Below are 18797 nucleotides of genomic sequence, written 5' to 3'. Positions count from 1 at the left end.
ATCATCAAAAAATCTAGAAACAATAAATTCTGGAGAGGGTGTGGAGAAAAGGGAACCCTCTTGCACTGTTGGTGGGAATGTAAATTGATACAGCCACTATGGAGAACAGTATGGAAGTTCCTTAAAAAACTGCAAATAGAACTACCATACGACCCAGCAATCCCACTGCTGGGCATATACCCTGAGAAAACCATACTTCAAGAAGTCTCATGTACCAAAATGTTCATTGCAGCTCTATTTACTATAACCAGGACATGGAAGCAACCTAAGTGTCCATCAACAGATGAATAGATAAAGAAGATATGGCACATATATACAATGGAATATTATTCAGCCTTAAAAAGTAATGAAACTGAGTTATTTGTAGTGAGGTGGATGGACCTTGAGTCTGTCATACAGAGTGAAGTAAGTCAGAAGGAGAAAAACAAATACCGTATGCTAACACATATATATGGAATCTAAGAAAAAAAAAAAGAAAAGTCATGAAGAGGCTAGGTGTAGGAGGGGAATAAAACACAGACCTACCAGAGCATGGACTTGAGGATATGTGGAAGGGGAAGTGTAAGCTGTGACTAAGTGAGAGAGTGGCATGGACATATATACACTACCAAACATAGGGTTGATGGCTCGTGGGAAGCAGACGCATAGCACAGGGAAATCAGCTCGGTGGTTTGTGACCACCTGGAGGGGTGGGATAAGGGAGGGTGGGAGGGAGGGAGATGCAAGAGGGAAGAGATATGGGAACATATGTATATGTATAACTGATTCACTTTGTTGTAAAGCAGAAACTAACACACCATTGTAAAGCAATTATACTCCAATAAAGATGTTTAAAAAAAGGGGGAAGGCAGGAAGAGGGACTTTTCAAAGCAAACCCAAAGCATACAGGAAAATAATTGGGGGAAAGAAAGTTCATTTAAAATAGCAGGGGAAATAATTGGGGTTACAGATGATATCGAAGGCTGAGGTTATAATGCCACTGATTGTATAATAAAGGGCCACCTGAAGGTTTTGTTTTGTTTTGGTTTGGTATTTTTTGTGGTACACGGACCTCTCACTGTTGTGGCCTCTCCCGTTGCGGAGCACAGGCTTCGGACGCACAGGCTCAGCGGCCATGGCTCTCAGGCCCAGCCACTCCACGGCATGTGGGATCATCCCAGACCGGGGCACGAACCCGTGTCCCCTGCATTAGCAGGCAGATTCTCAACCACTGCCCCACCAGGGAAGCCCCACTTGAAGGTTTTTAAGCAGAGGATAAACTAAGGTTTGGGAGAATTTTATAATTCTCAGTTGGTTAGGGTGGATTTAGGGATTTGACCACAATGGTGAAACTTAGTGAGAGGTGGCCTTGGCTATGAGCACAGGAAAGCGACTGGAAGAATCAAGGCAAAGGTAACACTGAAAATGGAAACACTAAGGTCTGCTGTCAAGTGGATGAGGGAGGAGTCGGGACAGGCAGCCCAGGCCCCGGGAGAGGTGTGTCATGTGGGGGTGGGTGCACGGGGGACAGGAGGATGAAGGGCAGTGCTGGAAGAACTGACCTTACAGGCTCGGGAATTGCTCACACAGTCATGTTCCTTTGTTGCAAAAGTAAGGTGTTTTACGTGCTATCAGTTGCTATCACTTGCCTACCTGTCACACTTTCCCACGGGTGGGGTAGTGTTGGAGTGGATAAGGCTGTTTGTGAGAGCATGCCAAGTGGCGTTTGTGTCGGAGATTCTTTAAGTTTGGGTTTAGTCGACTGGTTTTACTTGTATGAGTTAGGTACTGCTAACATTGCGTTGTAGAAGTAACTCCGGGGATACTCTTCCTGGCTCATCCGATGTATTCATGAACGGAGATCTGAGTCTGCTGTTTAGTTGTGCCCTCGGCACTGGTGCTGGGACGCGTGCTTAGTGTTGGAGGAACCGGAACTGAATGGTTTGGGGCTGGAAATGTTCTGTCAAAAATTCTTCTATGTCACTTAGCTCAACTGTGAAAGAAATTTGATAGGGGCTTCCCCAAATGTGACAATTCTAACAGTCTATAACTAAACAGCAACGAGATGTGAAACTGAAAGATGTTTCAAAACTATCAGTGTTAACAATGTTTTTCTATCAACCATGCTAGAGGGAAAAAACTGAATTTCTTCACCTGTCTATAGAAAATATTATAAAATCATTGTCATATTAGAGGTGATAAAAAACTGTGCTTCAAAAAGTAGGGAAAAGTCGTTTAAGGGTATATCAGGCAGTTAATAAAAATGCTATATTATTTTCTGGAATTTGTGATATTTGTAGTATTTTCAGCTTTTAAAATTTTGCAATTGGTCATGATTGCTTTACTCATTCAAAATAAATATTCACTCTCATGTTTAATTTATATTAATAATTTTGTAACCTTTTTCTTAAAGATAGAATGCAAAATTATATAATCTTCAAACCCATAAACTCTGGATCCTGTAGAGGAAAACAATGGCAACATTTATAGGAAAGTGTATATATAGGGCTGGAGGGGTCCAGTGGGGTATTGCTTAAAGAAAGAAACTGTGTAACCTTAGTTTCTAGTACTGCAAGTCTGTTCCACTGTCCTTAGTTACAACCATGATGGTACTGTTGATAAGTATGCTGTTCCTTTGTGGAAATGCTGTCCTTTTAACAAATTTTTGTGAGAGAATTGAATGTGCAAGTAAAGGCACACAACTTCTGGGAGTGCCCACCAGAACATCACACTGTATGAAAACATACTGACAACATCATAAATACTCCCCTGCATCTTATGTGTTGGTATAGCATGAAAACAAACAAAAACCAAAACCCTCAGACATGCAAAATAGTTTCTAGTTTCGAAAGACATAGGTCTAATTTATTTTTAAATTACCTCATGGTTTTTCCAACAGTTCATACCCAGACAGGGACTTGTATGGGGGCAAACAAAGCAAAGAGAGATGTCAGCTCAGTTCTACAGGAGAGGTGCTGGTCATGTATAATCAGTCATGTTAAGCTAATTTATAAAATGCATTTTGACATATTGTTGAGAAGCTTTTCTTCCCATCGGTCTTACTAAGCCTGTTGGCACTGTAGCACATCCTACCATATATTTCAGACTCTGAGGCATCCTCCCAGTAACAATGAGAGAACTAGAAAATTCACTGTAATTCAATAGTCCTTAAAAGTTCCATAAATGAATTCAGGCTGCCAACCTTCAGTTTCATGTGTATGGAACATTTTTTTGACAGGAGAGGGAAATAAGTATTAAATGATAATTGAAATCAATTCTTGTGCCATTTTTGTGGAAGGAAAGATTATGAGCCTGATCTATAATGCATTTCGAGGGGCTCCACATGTGGTGGTTTTCTGTGTAAAAGCTAAGAGCCTTCACCCAGCGAAGGGAGATTTTTATTAGAGTTTCTAGATTGATATTTGTATTCCATTAAACGTTCTTGTTCAAGTTTCATGCTCAAGTCTCCTCTTAACAGAGAGTAATTTACCAGAATGTGTTGTAGGATTTTGTTTTGTGAGATGTAACTAATATTTACAATAACCAAAACATGTAAGGTTAATGAAATACTTTTTGAAACTATAGAATAGAATGGGCATAATACTACCTGTGGTTCAAATGTTCATAGAAAGTTAGTGGTATTTAAACACTATTAAAATATTAAATTATGTGCCCAAATAATATAAGATGCTGTCTTTTAAAATTGTGTGTATTTTTCATCTAAAGTTGAAGCTTGATTAAGCCATCCTTCTTCTAGCATCGTGTTTTACATGTTTAAGCCATTTTAGTACAGATGCAGGTTCTTCTATTGGCCACACACTTACGATTGTATCCAAACCTGTACCTTATAATTCACATGATGACTAAGGTCTTTTTTTAACACTTACAAGGATGAACATAGGTTTTCTCTCTGAAGCTTTTTTAAGGTGAATTTTAGCTGATGGAAAATATTATATCACAATGTATTTTGAAGTTTCCTCCAGGCTCTGCAGCTGTGATCTTTTTGTAGTGTCTGCTATATACAGGGGGAAGAGAGCAAAAACTGCCACCTCAGCCTTAAGGAGATCTACCATTCTCTTGTTTTTTACATTATTAGTATATATTAGGTGTTTTTAATCTATGGTTTATATACAGCATGGTTTAAGGATTAATAATGAAAGTGAGTTGAGCATTACTTTTTTTCTATAGGTATGTTCTTAAAAGGCTGTGCTGGGTACAAGTTAATAGTTTCTATATCATTTTTTTTCTTCTGAGTTGATTATGAGTTTGCCTATTATATGCCCACTGAAAAATTAAGACCCAGTATAGGGTGACAAATACCTAAGCATACCTAAGAATCCCAAAATTCATTTTTTCTTTTGCTGGTTGAAAAGCATTGTTTTATGTGTTTTGCCAACACCTCTCTCATAATTTTCTGTCAAAGAAAAAATTAAATACGACTTGCATGGATAGTTTGATTATCAATGGCTTTTCCAAATAAGAATGGTTACATTGCATTAAGTCCTTGTCCACATTTTGGCTGTCTTCCATTATGGTTTCTCCATTCAGTGGAAAATAATGGCTGCTAAATCTTTCCATCAGTTACAGATTTTTGTGATTATTTTTTGTTATATGAGCTAAAGGCTTTTACTGGGGAAGCTACAAATGTTCTTTGCAATAACTTTTAATAATCTCATTATTTGAATTAAGGTAATTTCTCTTCATTATTGAAGATGGGAAACTGTATTTCCCTTTAAATGAAACCATATTGTATGATAGTTTTCATATGTAACTTAGGCAGCAAATATCATTCCAAACTAAATCTACCAAAGCCCCTTCCTCCATTAAAAAAATCTCCACTAAAATTTTTTCCCAAACTACCAAGTTTCATCTAGCTGTATTCCCCTTTTCCTATTCTAAGCTCCTTACAAGGCTATAATAACATCACATTTTCAGTTTTCATCTCCAAAACTATCTTAAACATTGACTGTCGCTATGGACCTACTTGTTTGAGAGGCTCCAACTATTTGTGGACTTTTCCATTCAGACATTACCTCTCTTCCTACACTCACACATCTAAACCATTCATCAGTGTCTCCCCAGTTAGGGTTCCTTCTGATTTGTCTCCTTCTATTTAGTTGAACATCAAAAAATATACACTCATCTTTTGTTTCTTGGTTTTGTTTTAAATGCTAAATTCACGTTTGTTTTCCTAAAATACTAAATTCATAATGTGACTTCTTTGTTAGAAAACATCAGTCTCTCCCTGTTGCCTGAAGAATAAAATTCCAACTTCCTAATTTTATTAGAAGATGAAGTACTTTAATTTTATGAGCTTACTTGCTATTAACTGTGTTTCATTTTCAAATGAGATTTTGACCATGAATAAAATAAATGAACAAGCAAGAGAGAAAAATTCTAAATTTATGTAGCTAATCCAGTTATCAGCATCTTTATAATTCTTAGTCTATTAAAATGTATTGTGCTATTTGATTCAATTTAACTTATCATTTATTGAATGCCCATTTTATATTATGTGAATTTCCACAGGAAGAGGCAATGAGAGATAAAAAAATATATATAGTTACCTTTAATAGGTGGCTGTTGTATTTTAGGACTTATAGATATATAATCTCACAATAATAAAGGGTAAGAGGTATAATCCTTGCTTTTCCATTAGGGAATTGTGGGGTCAGAGGATTAGAGAAATCTATTAGTCACCTGTCTGACAGCAGAGCCAGACAGCTCTGTCTTCAAAATTAACATATTTTTTGGATATGAATATGTAAAAGGCAAAGCTTCTGGCTTTAAAAGGGCAACAGATAACACACCTGGACAAAAAAAAACCCCCAAACTCACAGGTTCAAGGCAGAGTATAATTCGTGAGAGTGGACTCAAGACCTCATTGTGAGAAATATGCTAATATTTTTCTGACTTACTTCACAAACTGGGTTTAAAGTAGTTATGACACCTGCTGGAAATCCCATTAACTAAACATACCTGTAATTTTTTATTTGCTTTTCTTCCACTCAGAAAGTTTGAAGAACTGATTAGTTCTAATGCTATCTATTTGATATAGTGCAAATTAAAAAAAATTAGGGGGGAATGTGACCAATAATCTTCAACTCTATAGTAGTAGGATAGAAAAGACTAGGACAATTAGGCACATCCTCAAGTTCTTTGGAACTATAGAATATTAAAAATAGCAAAAAAGCCCAATGATGGCAATAAATAATGATGATACTCATAGTAGAAACAACTAATATAATTAAGTACATCTTCCCTCAATATTATTTTTTGTCACCCTTTTTTACTGTAAATCTTGCTTTCCAATTTATCTACATTGTGATAAAAGCTTCAATTAAGACACATTTTAGACAGTTGTTTATGAAAACCACAATCTTTAAATGATATTTAGAAAAGAGATTTAGAAAAGAAAAATGATATTCATTTTTTTACTTTAAGTAAAATAATATAATGTAGTCCTATAATGACTACAGATTTCATTTCAGCCAAATGCTTGAACCACTTTCTAAAGTGATGTTTTAAACATAACATTACTATAACACCACGGTTTTTACACTAATTCTTTTTAGAGCACCCATCTGTCAAAGGCAATTTTAGCCCTTGCTCTTGTTGCATAATAGTGGGGAAAGAGTTTTCTGTTTTGTTTAGTTCTGTTTAGTAGTTTAATCTTTATTATGTGTCAGAGGTCACTTCCCTGCAGAGCCTCTGCAGCCCCTCTGGGGGTGTTGTGGGCTGGTGAGCAGTGACCTCTGAGGGGAGGAACAGGGCTCAGTCTGAGGGAGGAAGTGATGTGGGTGAGGAAGGGGAGGGAAGGAAAGCCAGGACTTTCTGATGACTAATAAAGACCCCTTCCTCTTCCACATCACCTCCATTATGTTTTGTTTCTACTCTGAGGAGAACATTTCAATGTTTAGGGATTGTGGAACTGTCTTTATCCCAGGGTATTTTCTAGGCATTTGCATTCCTTCTGGCTCCCTACCTTTCTTTCTCTTCCTTCAGGTCCTTCAGCCAGAACCACTGGGAAATCTAGAGAGTACACAACAGAGCTGGTCCAACTCAGCGGTCAGCAAGCTCTAATTATAAAGGCCAGAAAGTAACCATTTTTGGTTTGCGAGAAACATAGTATCTGTCACAACTACTCAATTTTGCTGTTGTAGCACAAAAGCAGACATGCACAGCACACAAATGAGTGAGAGTGACTTCTGTGTTCCAATAAAACTTACAAAAATAGGTGGCGGGGCTGATTTGGTCCATGGGCTTAATGTATAGCATCCAATGCATTTTGTATTTATCCCATGACAAATGTCAGAACCAAATTTACAAGAAACATATTTCTGCAATGGTGGCAAAAAGAAGATCCTGGAGTTTTAGTTTATGTGAATTACCTGAGGCCACTCCTGTTCTCATAGGAGCTGCATGCCAAAGAAAAGGTGTAAGATATTACATCAAACCATATAGAATTTACTCCATCAGTTCTCAGAGACGGTGGTTTGAATAAAATTAATTCATTTCAAGCCCCTTCTCCCCTTTTAAAGATGCAACTGTGATGTAGCACACTGCGAAAAAGCTCACAACAACAGCTAAATACCACTAAAGAAAAAATCTCATTTTCAGCAGAGTTTCTGAATGTGGGGGCATGGAGGCACTGGGCAGGTGAGTGTCTTGTTAAATGATAAATGAGCTTCGATCCAAATATTTTTTAGAAGAATGTAGGTACAGTAATACCAATATTCTATAAAGCTACATACTCCTGATGATAAATTCTCCTGTGTCACCTCACTGGTGGTGTTATGTCCCCACCATTTGTAATAATCCAGTATTGTAAGTTGCAGTCAGATAAATATTCACACAAGTGCACTACTTGTTTTATCCTGAAAGAACCTGTTCGCCATCGTACCTCAGACAGACTCAAATTTAATGCATCCTTTAAAAAATGTATTTGGCAATAAAAATGTTGTGGAAATTGATCTTGTTATAAAATTTAGAACCTTAGATTTGATATTAAGGCCACTTAGAGACTTCAGCAATCAGTAAGGCAGAGAAGGGACAACTGAATTTCAAGGTAATAGTTCTGAGGCCATAAAGTGAGAAATTGGAACAGCTTACAAACCTAATCTTTCAAGTTGGTCATTTATTTGTCACCTGCTCCTGCTCTAGGGTACTCCACATGTACAAACAAATAAATAAACAATGTTTTCCTTTCTGGCATTTTTTTAAATATGAGGGGAATAGACCTGAGTCTTTTAAGATTAATCCATCTTAACAGAGGGTCAGCAGGAAAACACAGAATCATGCAGCAAATGATTTTTAAAAGAATATAATAATCTAATAAATAAGCACAATAAGATGATTATAATTAAATTTAAATTTGGAGAGTTATAAGAAAATAGGCTAGTTTGACTTCAGAAATAAAGTAATATAGAATCTATTATGGGTGTGGAGATTAAAATAATTATCAAGTTGACAAGAGAGGGTGAAAAATTCATATTTGTACTTGATGCCTGTTAGAAGATTGATTTTATGGCACATGAAGTAGTCATGACACAATTCAATGGAAGGAGAGATGTAATACTTTGTGGAAAAGTGGCAAGTTCCTTGTTCAAGGCTCCCTGTGGTCTGTGAAGGACAGGCAGCTATAGAGATGTAATTGCAACCAATTTCTCAAAGTTAAGCCTGAATCAGTCCTGAAAGTGTAGATTGCAAATTTCTGAAGAACGTCACCTTCAAGCAAGAGTGGGGTCTGAGTGAAACAGATTGGAATGATTTTACTTATTGGCACCTGTTACAGGCTTATATGATAAGGTGTTTATGTTTACCCTGGATCTGGGATTTCATTGTAAGATTGACTTCCTGCTTCATTTTCCCCTGCATCTTGATTCTATAAACCCTAGCTTCAGCCCGATCTATTTACTATCCCAGAACACAATATGCATTTTCACACCTCCTGCGTTTACTCTGTATGTAATTCTTTCTACCTTTCAAACACACACACACACACACACACACACACACACACACACAAACATTTACACATGACATGGTCTACTCAGACTTTCAGGTTCTCAACTCAGAATTCACACCAGCATTCCTTTAACTAGCACCTTAAAAAGTGATGCTTGGTTCGATCTGCCTTTAATATAATTAATTACATACTTACGCATCTCTTCTGCTAGATTGTAAGCCCCATTGAGGACAGTGTAGGGCTTATTCTCATTTATTTCCTACACTACTTGCAAATAATAAGTGGTCAACAAAAAAAAATCAATTACACGAATGACTTTTATCAATCTAGCCAGTCAGTTGAAAAGAGATGTGAAACCCCAGAGACAGGATAAAATGATGTAAAAATCGCAAGAGGCTTTTAAACTGTGGCATCAGGAGTTCTGACTGGACTATAGGACTGACTTGGGGATAGGTGTGGTGGAAAAGGCTGGGCCATATACATCTAGGCTGCCCTCTACCAAGTTTCTTCGATTGTTCAGAGGGTGTTTGACACTCATCCCTGAGATCTTCAGATGCATCTAGATGAGGTGCTCATCCTGTCACTGGTGTTGAACTATATATTCTTGTAAGACACCACTTTCTCTAGCAGGGTCAATGTTGTGGTGCAGGTATAAATAATAAAGAGGCAACTGAACAAATAGTTAGACCAGTTACTGATTAGGTAAATTATTTCTTAGTAGTATTTACTGGTTTGGGTGGAGAAGGAGGAAAATAAAAAGTATAGACATTTAGGTAGAAGGAGGCTAAATCACATTAGTTAATTCCTGATGTAAATTAGAGACTACTTTCTTGTTTGTTTTGCCAACTATTCTGTTTAATCAGTATGAATTCTCATATGGGATATTGACAAATGTTTTAAATGAAGCACTTTGTGGAAAAGGGTTCAATTATTAGCTTTCTTAGAAAAAATTACTTATCAGCATTTATTTTTGGTGAAGACATTTATTTTTAAAGTTATGTTTCCTGTATACATGTAATGAATGTTAGTTACTATTTCTTATCTGAAAAAATATCACACAAATGAATCAATTCCTCTGGTATTTAATATAAAGACAGCATTATAAAATCAAAGGCAGTTTTCAAAAATTAAAAATGCAGTAATCCCATTATCCTAAACTGCTTTTATTTTTCTTTATTTCTGTGAAAAGTTTTATGCATATAAGAGTTTATATCATTAATGTGTAGTTTAAAGAATAACATTATTCATAAAATAAATACACAGAGACTAAAACAATGAAACATTACAAGTTCCCCATGCATCCCTATCCAGTCATACCCCCTTCACATGAAATAGGTTGAACTGAATGATAATCATCACCTTGTTTTTCCTTTGTCACTTATTCACTTATGTATTAAAAAATGTATTGTTTAGTTTTGTTTCTTTTTAAACTTTATACACAGACTATGCATATTCTTAATTTTAAGGTATATTTATATTGATACAGGTTCATTTTCACTGATGAATATACCAGAATTTTAAAAATTCATTTTACCGTGTATAAACATTTGGATAGTTTCTCATTTTTTGCTTTTATGAATATTCTTATGCTTGTTTCCTGGAGCTGTGGCATAGGGAACATTCAGCTTTTTGAGATAAATTATCCAGTATATTATTAGAGTCCTTATTACTCCACTTTCTTGCCAACTAATCAAAAATGAAATCAAATTTTATAATGGTTTTAATTTGTATTTTTATGACTACTAATGAGATTTGTTATATTTTCGTATATTTATTGACTTGCTATTTTCTCTTTTGGGTAATGTTTGCATGATTTTTGCTTCTCTTGGGTTGTCTTTGCATTTATTTGTAAGAATTATCTCTCTATATATAAGTTAGTAACATTTTGTCATTTATATTTATTCTTTAAATCATCCCCTGGTTTTTGGTTTATCTTTTCATTCTCTTTTATGATGCTTGGTGTATATAGGTTATTCTTTGAATGTGGTAGAATTTATTAGTTTTCCTTTTACAGAATATAATTTTTGTGTTTTATGTAAGAAATCCTCTCCTACTCTGAGATAGTAAAAATCTTCCCATAAAGTTTCTTTTAAAAATGATATTGTTTTTCTTTCAAATTGATTGCCCAGCAACAGATTTTATGTATGGTATGTGAAGAGAGTTTTTTTCCCCTTCATGGTCACCAATTAAATCAGTGCAATATATTGAGCAGTCTGTTCTTTGCCTACATGTGTGCAATACTGATGCTATCATGTGTCAGGCTTGTGTATAGGTATGGACAGATCCGTTTCCAAGTTCTCTGGTCCCTATTTTTCTTTCTGCCAGCCTATACAATACCAATTTATTTTCATAACTTTTTCATTGAGTCCTAACATGTAGTCATCCAAGTCCTCTTGTTCCCTCTTCAGGACCATCTTAGATTCCTTTGAGCCTGTTTTCCTTCATATAAATAGGATTGATATATTATTTGAGAAAGAATTAACATCTTTATGAGATTGAGTTTCCTATCTTGGTACATGGCATATCTCTCCATTTATTTAAATTTGCCCTAATTTCCTTCAAAAAGTTTTATGTTTTTCTATATTAGTCTTTACCATCTTTTAGGCTTATATAATGCATGTTAAATATTTAAAATTTAAATTATTCTAAATGATTTTTTATTGTATAGCAATTTAATTAATTCTTATATATTAACATAATTTCCAGAAATATTACAAAACTTTTTCCTAATTCTAATAATTTGTCTGAAGAGTCTTTGGGCCTAGAAATTTGGAGCTGTGTGCATTACATTTAACTTAACAAAATATACAGTCTCTCAATGTTTTAAAACTCCTCCTGAATAACACAAGGAATGCAGAATTAACTAATTCCAATGTTCTTCTCAAATCCTATGTTACTTTCCACTAATTTCTCAGTTTACTTCTGAATTTTTCATGTTTTCTTGATCTCAAACCTTCTTTGGACAAATTTCCTTCTGTCTAAAATATATTCTTTAGAAGCTAATTTTGTCAGCCTATTAGTAGTAATTCTCTCAGTTTTTATCTGTCTAAAATGTTTTTATTTTACCCTTGGTCACTGAAAGATACTTTCACTTGACATAGAATTCTGTGTCACCAAATATTTTCTCTCATTATGTTGAAGATATTCAGCTTGCTTCCATAGTTGTTATTCAGAAGTCAGCTTTGACTGGTAGGGAATCTGTTTCTCTCTGGTTGCTTTTAAGATGTTCTCTTTTTTGATATACTACTGATTTTACCCTGCAGTGTCTAAATGTGGATTTATTTTTATGTATTCTACTTTAGATTTTTTAGACTTACTAAATTTGTGGGCTAGATTTTTTCAACAATTCTAGAAGCTCTTGTCATTTCAGAAATGTCCTTTTCTTATTCTATTTGTTATGTAATTTTCAAACACTGATTATAATATATGGAATTTTCTCATTCTTGTTTACTGTGGCTCTTAAACATTGTCCCTTATTCCTCTCATTTGCATGAATCTGTGTAAGTTCACAGATATTTCTTTGAGTTTACTTCATTTAATGTTATTTGCTTTATGTTAATAATTATATCTTTAACTTATAAACATTCTATATTTCAATCCAGTCAGATTCTATTGCCTTCTACTTCTTCTCAGTTACCCTCTTCTATCTATGTAAACGTATTGAACACACATACACCCTTTCTGCAATTCTGATACCTGAAGTCTTCTGAAAGTCATTCTGTGCTTTGATGTCTGTGTTGATTCATACTCACGATGGCTTATTCTCTCATGTGTTTGATGAAATGAGAGCTCAGAACCCTTGGAACTACACTGAGGCCAAAGATGCTTCCCAGGCTTCTGGGAGCACTGCCAAACAGGACGAGTTAACCAAATTTTTGGCTTGAAGGTCTTTGGGCCAATTGATATTATGAATATAGTCCCAAATCCCATATGAATGGGAAATTTTTTTTTCACTTTCACTCAGAGATAACATCATTTCAGGAAGGTATTTGCATTGGTTTTCTCTGTTAGATGATTTCTTTTTCCCTTACTTACCAACTAATGTGTCATCCTAAAAGGAGTCCTAAAATTTTTTCAGGTTTTTTACCTGATTTTTATCTTTCTAGTCCTAAAAGGTACTATATCTCCTACCCCAGGCATGCATGCAGGCTTTTAAAAATCAAGCATTAGGAAGCATGTGTAAGTAGATTGTCCAAGGAAAAAGTTTGTCCATAGTGGTTTGTTTGTTTGTTTTTAATATGAATAAAAGAGTCTTTAAATTCTTTTGTGCTTTACAATTTTCAAAAGTCTCACACACATGATTTCATATAATCCCATAATAAAACCTTTTTTCCCCCTACCCCTAAATTGCCCTGATCCCCTTCCCTTCCCCACTGGTAACCATCAAGTTTGTTCTGTATATCTGTGAGTTTGCATCTTTTATTTTTTACTCTTATTTTTTATTCACTAGTTTGTTATATTTTTTTAGATTCCACATATAAGTGATGTCATACACTATTTGTCTTTCTCTGTCTGACTTATTTCACTCAACATAATGCCCTCCAAGTCCATCCATGTTGCTGCAAATGGCAAAATTTCATTCTTTTTTATGGCTGAGAAGTATTCCATTGCATATATGTACCACATCTTCTTTATTCATTCACCTGTTGATGGGCACTTAGGTTGCTTCCATACCTTTGACCACAGAGATTTTTAACTTTTCTGAAATCACATTTTCTAACCATTTGAGGCTCCTTTATTTTTATTACTACTCACCTATATAATTTTAAAATATTTTAAAATATATTTTGTCCCTCATGTTTAGGTCTAATATATTAAAAAGCTTTTACTGAATTTCTCATCCATAGTATCCAATATGCAGAAGGAAATAACTTTCATTTTTCCTTTTTTTTAAAAGTCTTTATCCACATCTATACATAATTTTAAATGTATACATTACAATATATATGATGAGTTGAGTAGTGATCAAATAGATTATGTCACTTGCATAGGTTCTTAGAGAATCTGGTCAATATAGAGCTCTTATGTAGAAACTAGCCATTATATATAATATTACAAAGTTAGTAATTTTTACAAAATTGATAAAAATAGAAAATGAAATAATAAGATTCAATATTGAGTCATATATTCCCTAATGAGTAAATTTAGTCTTTACAGATTATAAAGAAACAAAACTGTTGCATTACATCATATCTTTTTTTGCTTTTTAATGGAAAGGAAGATTCTTGGAAGTGAAATATTAAGTTTCTCAAATACAAATGTCTATTAAGGGAATGTAAAATAGCAAGTAGGAATAAATGCTTCTGAAGTGCTCATTCGGTTGTTTCAGAGATAGAAACATCAACAAAATAAGTCTGGTTATTTGGCAATATGGCTAATTTAAACCCATGCCATGATGCCAATCTTGAGGGCATTTAATTCTTCACAGTCAGTACATGTTACTTGACCTATGAGTACAGGTTGACTCTGGACTTTTTCAGTTTTATACAACTATAATATAATATGATATGATATGATTCAATATATTAAAATATGACATACTGTGTCATAATAAGACAACATAGTATAAATTTAAATAATACATTTAGCAAGTTGAATAGATTTGTCATATACATAGATGTGTGCTATATTCTGACAGTAAAATCTCCATGTCATGTTGTCCTATTTTTAATAAATGAGGTTATCAGACACCAAGAATTTCAAAGTATTACAGAGAGGCAGGAGTTGCCACAAATGATTTATAATCTCATCAGCATTGCCCTGCTTGAGGTTTATGAGATCATACTGTTCAATCAATTCCAAAAGCTACAAAGGGAAGCTCCATGTATATAAGTTGCTGGGGTTCACTCTGGTACTGGGTAAACTACCTGCAGTATGTTACTAACATGGCTTTTTCTTAAAAGAGCTGTGACAATTTCAATTGTTATTTATTTTAAATGTGTAATAAATAGTTGTATTTTCCTTTATCCATGGAAAGATTGATTATAGTTTCTGTCAGGCTCCAGAGGAAAATCAGATTGTTATGCCAGCCTTGATTTTTTTTTCTTTCTTCACTATGAGTGCCTATTCTTTATCATGAATGCTAGTTGATCATTTGTGACAATTTTTAAGCTATAGTTATAGTTAAATGATGACATACAAAAAGGGACACCATGAAAAAGTGATGGAAATTTAAGAGAAAATTTTAATCATTCTTTAAACCTATATAGTGAAAGTTATATTTTCAAATTATTTTTAGTCAATGTATGTATTTCACTTCATAAGTTGAAATGAGTGTGCTATTATATCCAAGACTCATCTAGTATACATTTTCCATGTATTTCTGAAAGATGTAATTAGAAAGTTACTGGAATCCATGAGTCTTAAAGAAAAATAAGGTGGGGAAGTCAACTTCAGGAAGGCTAGTCACTTAATGAAAGTCTATTTGACAATATTATCATTACTAAATTGTATTATTAAATGTGTCCCAAAGCAAGATTAAAGCTGTGCTCATCAGCACAATATTTGAAGGAGACCAGGTTATTGCCTCTTATGACTGTTCTCATATTCTGGACAGAAAAACTGCAAAAACACAGAAGGATGAACAAACACTGCATTGTACTGCTGGCCTCACTCAGAAATCCCAGGAGTGTGCTTGGACCTCTTCAAGCACCTGCAAGTCTTAAAAGACACTGCTTTTGAAGTGTCAGCAGAAAATACATGTATACACCTAGGGAAAAGCACAAGGAAAAAATGATGGTTTTACAAAACAACACACACACTAACTCAATAACCTGGGAAGGAATCTTCTAGATCAATCTTCTAACATAAGAAGGAAAGGAAACTCTTCAAAATAAAACTTACCTCTAAAATAAGAAATACTTCACAATTATCTGTCAAAATAAAGTGACTGTAACATGGGCTTTTCGTCATACCCCACAGTATACTTCTATTTTCAGGTAAATTAAAACCAGGAGGCATTTTAAAAGATTTATAAAGATTGGGGAACTTCCTTCAGACTCAGTCCTCTGCCCTTTATGATGATCACAAAGAAATAAAAATGAAGGTGGCTTTGTTTCTGTTATTAGCAGGGCAATATACCAAACACCAGGTTTCGGTTGAATCAGCGTCATCTGCTCTTCACCGCACTAGTGGTGAAGATCAGACACTAAAGTGTGAGTATGAGTGTCAGGTATCCCAGCGTGGATCATGAGTGTAATAAAGGGGCAGGAAGGAGAGGCACAGAGAAATTAAAATATTAAATGGAGAGTTAAAATACAAAGTGAAAATTTAACATCAAACATGAGAGAGATGGGAAAAATTAACTGGGTAAAAACCACTATACACAAGAGAAGGGAAAAGGTAGTGAGACTGGAAGGTGGTGGACAGAAACCTCAGATGTAGCTCAGACTGAACATGAGAATGGTAATATTGCTCTCAATTTTTGTTCTGACAAAACCAGAGCTGGAAACAAGGAGTTGGCTACAGATGGTTTATTTACAAGGATATAAGTGTAGGTAGTTTACCCAATAACCAAAATTTAAGGAGTAGGCTGATTGAAAGAAAAGAGAACACAAAGTCATAAAAGGTGTGTTGAGAACTGGTTACTACTGTGGCTCATTCTCACTGGTGCCCTCTACAGGGCCACGTGGAAGACACCTCAGGGACATCCCACCAAAGGAAATGGGGGTTGGGACAACGTATGAAATGCTGTTCCCAGAGTCCTGAGTGCCTGTGTGGACTGAGTGCTTTCCCCAGGTTTCAGGAGCAAACAGCAACAACCAAAACTCAGGCATATATGTCTGGTTCTGAGCAAATATTTAAGCTACAAAAGGCATACTTTAAAGAAGGAGAAAAGAAAATGAATAAAATTCTAAAATAATTAACAAATTCAAATCAAGATGCTCTGAGCCAAAGGCGATATTAATAGAATAAGGAGGCAGAAGAAAAATTAGAGTATATAGTAAGATTGCCATGGAGAGAAGAAAATTCCACAACTTGAATTCAACAATTATATTTTGAAATTTGTAGAATTATTGAGACTGTGCCAGAAATGCTGAGTTTTCTTTTCAATAACTCTTCTCTGTGTTTCATAAAAAGAGATAGCTAGCTGGGACCATGGACATCCTTACAGGTAGGGGGAGACCTATGAATAGGTTCTGGCCAGTATAGAATGTTCTATGGGAGTTTCTAAAAATCTTTCTTAAGACAGTATATGAGATCTTTTTTCTCTTCTTCTCCATTTCATTCATCCAGCTCTCAGAAAAGCAGATGCCACCCCTAGTAGACTTTGGGGTCAAAGTCCTGCAGCAATAATAGAAGGGGCTGACATTTAGAAAACTACTTGAAACTTAAACCATCCACCTTGACTTTTAGGCAAAAGAGCAATATTTAAAATATCTCTGGGGCTTTATGTTTCCTGCCACTGAACCTAATCCTACTGGATATAGAGACAAAATTCAGCAAATATGAAGTGTTTCTACTGCTACTGCAGATTTATATCAATTAGCATTTATATATATATACACACATATATTTGATGTATATTTGATATATATATCAGTGTATATATTAGTTTACATTTGAGATATATATACACATATATATGTATAAGAAGTTCCCTGAGTAGCCATTGCTTTTCAAGACATTTTTATATTCCCAACTGATGCAGGATGAAAGAAGGTAGGAGACAAAAATCATTGTTAATATTTTAGTCTATTTCCTTTGAGTCTTTTTTTCCAATGACTAGGCTTTTTGTCACATAATTGTTATTATATTTACACAACTTTTAAATTATTTTTCTATGGTATTACATAGTCTTAACACATAAATTTTAACTGCTATAAGTTGTTAAAGTATACGGGAAGTAAAAGTAAAGGTTATAAAGTGTGAAGTTGTAAGAATAGCTTTGTTAGGCAACAAACTCAGTGACCAGATATGGGGATAGACTCTAGATGGCTGTAGTAAGAACTCACTGGAACAACATACAGCCTGAAGAGCAGAGGATACAAAGGCTGAATCTATAGAGGAGGGAGGAACCCACAGCCAAAGAACATAAAACCATCAAACACTACCAGCTCTGTAAAGGCCAACAGCAAGGCAAGATGTGGTCACAGCCAGGAGCTCACAGCTCAAGGGCAGGATCCTAACAGATAAGTACTCCCCAAAATGTGTGTGCCTGTGTGTGTGTGTGTGTGTGCATGTGCATGGGTACAAGGATGGAGGGAACAGGGCCTTGGCATTTCAGTACGTTTTCACTTAAGTGATTAGGTGTGGCAGGCAGAGCTAAGATGAAAGTGATCCTTAATATACTATGGTCACATTTGTGAGTGGCTTTTAATTTTTCTTTATAAATGATATTTCAATAAAGAAAAGTAAACATAACCCCCACACACACACACACAAACACACTCATGCATTCGATTTTTGAGATTACTTCCATGAATCATTTAGGAGAAATGGAATTGCTGGGCCACAGTCCATTTTATGTTTTTTTAAATCTCTTTATAAAATTTTCTCAATTGTTTTCCATAAAAGTTCTAGCAAATAAGACTTCTACCAGTAATGGATTTGACCTTCTTCTTTAATCACACTGGGTATTATCAGAAATAATTAAAAGGAAAACAATCTTTGTTTGATGGGTGACAAAATCGATGTTATTCTGATTTACATTTCTTTGATTAATATAGAAAGTAGATATTTTCTTACAATTATATACTAATTTCAGTTCTTCTTCAATAAATATTAATATCCTTTGCCTATCTGTCAAACACATACTGCAATCCAATTTATTTATGCAGTAGTACATAAGGGACAAAACTTAGTGAATATTTTTTGACATGTGTATTAGTTTGCTTAGAGTTTCCCTAAC

The 18797-nt window shown here is 34.8% G+C and overlaps 1 protein-coding gene across 2 annotated transcripts in view; it reads left to right on the top strand.

Annotated features, from left to right (window-relative positions):
• The window catches only part of KHDRBS2 (KH RNA binding domain containing, signal transduction associated 2), a 725702-nt gene that overhangs the window by 437864 nt on the left and 269041 nt on the right, over nucleotides 1-18797 (top strand). Inside the window, exon 7 of one of the 2 annotated variants that reach the window (XM_024122131.3) lies at nucleotides 9435-9461. The exons of the other annotated variant lie outside the window; for it this stretch is intronic. Coding sequence (XP_023977899.1) covers nucleotides 9435-9461 — 27 coding nt within the window. The remainder of the gene's footprint in view (nucleotides 1-9434; nucleotides 9462-18797) is intronic. 2 annotated transcript variants of the gene reach the window in all.

The sequence above is a fragment of the Physeter macrocephalus genome, chromosome 18 (assembly GCF_002837175.3).
Source record: "Physeter macrocephalus isolate SW-GA chromosome 18, ASM283717v5, whole genome shotgun sequence".
Lineage (NCBI taxonomy): Eukaryota > Metazoa > Chordata > Mammalia > Artiodactyla > Physeteridae > Physeter > Physeter macrocephalus.
This window is presented reverse-complemented; position numbering and strand designations above follow the sequence as displayed.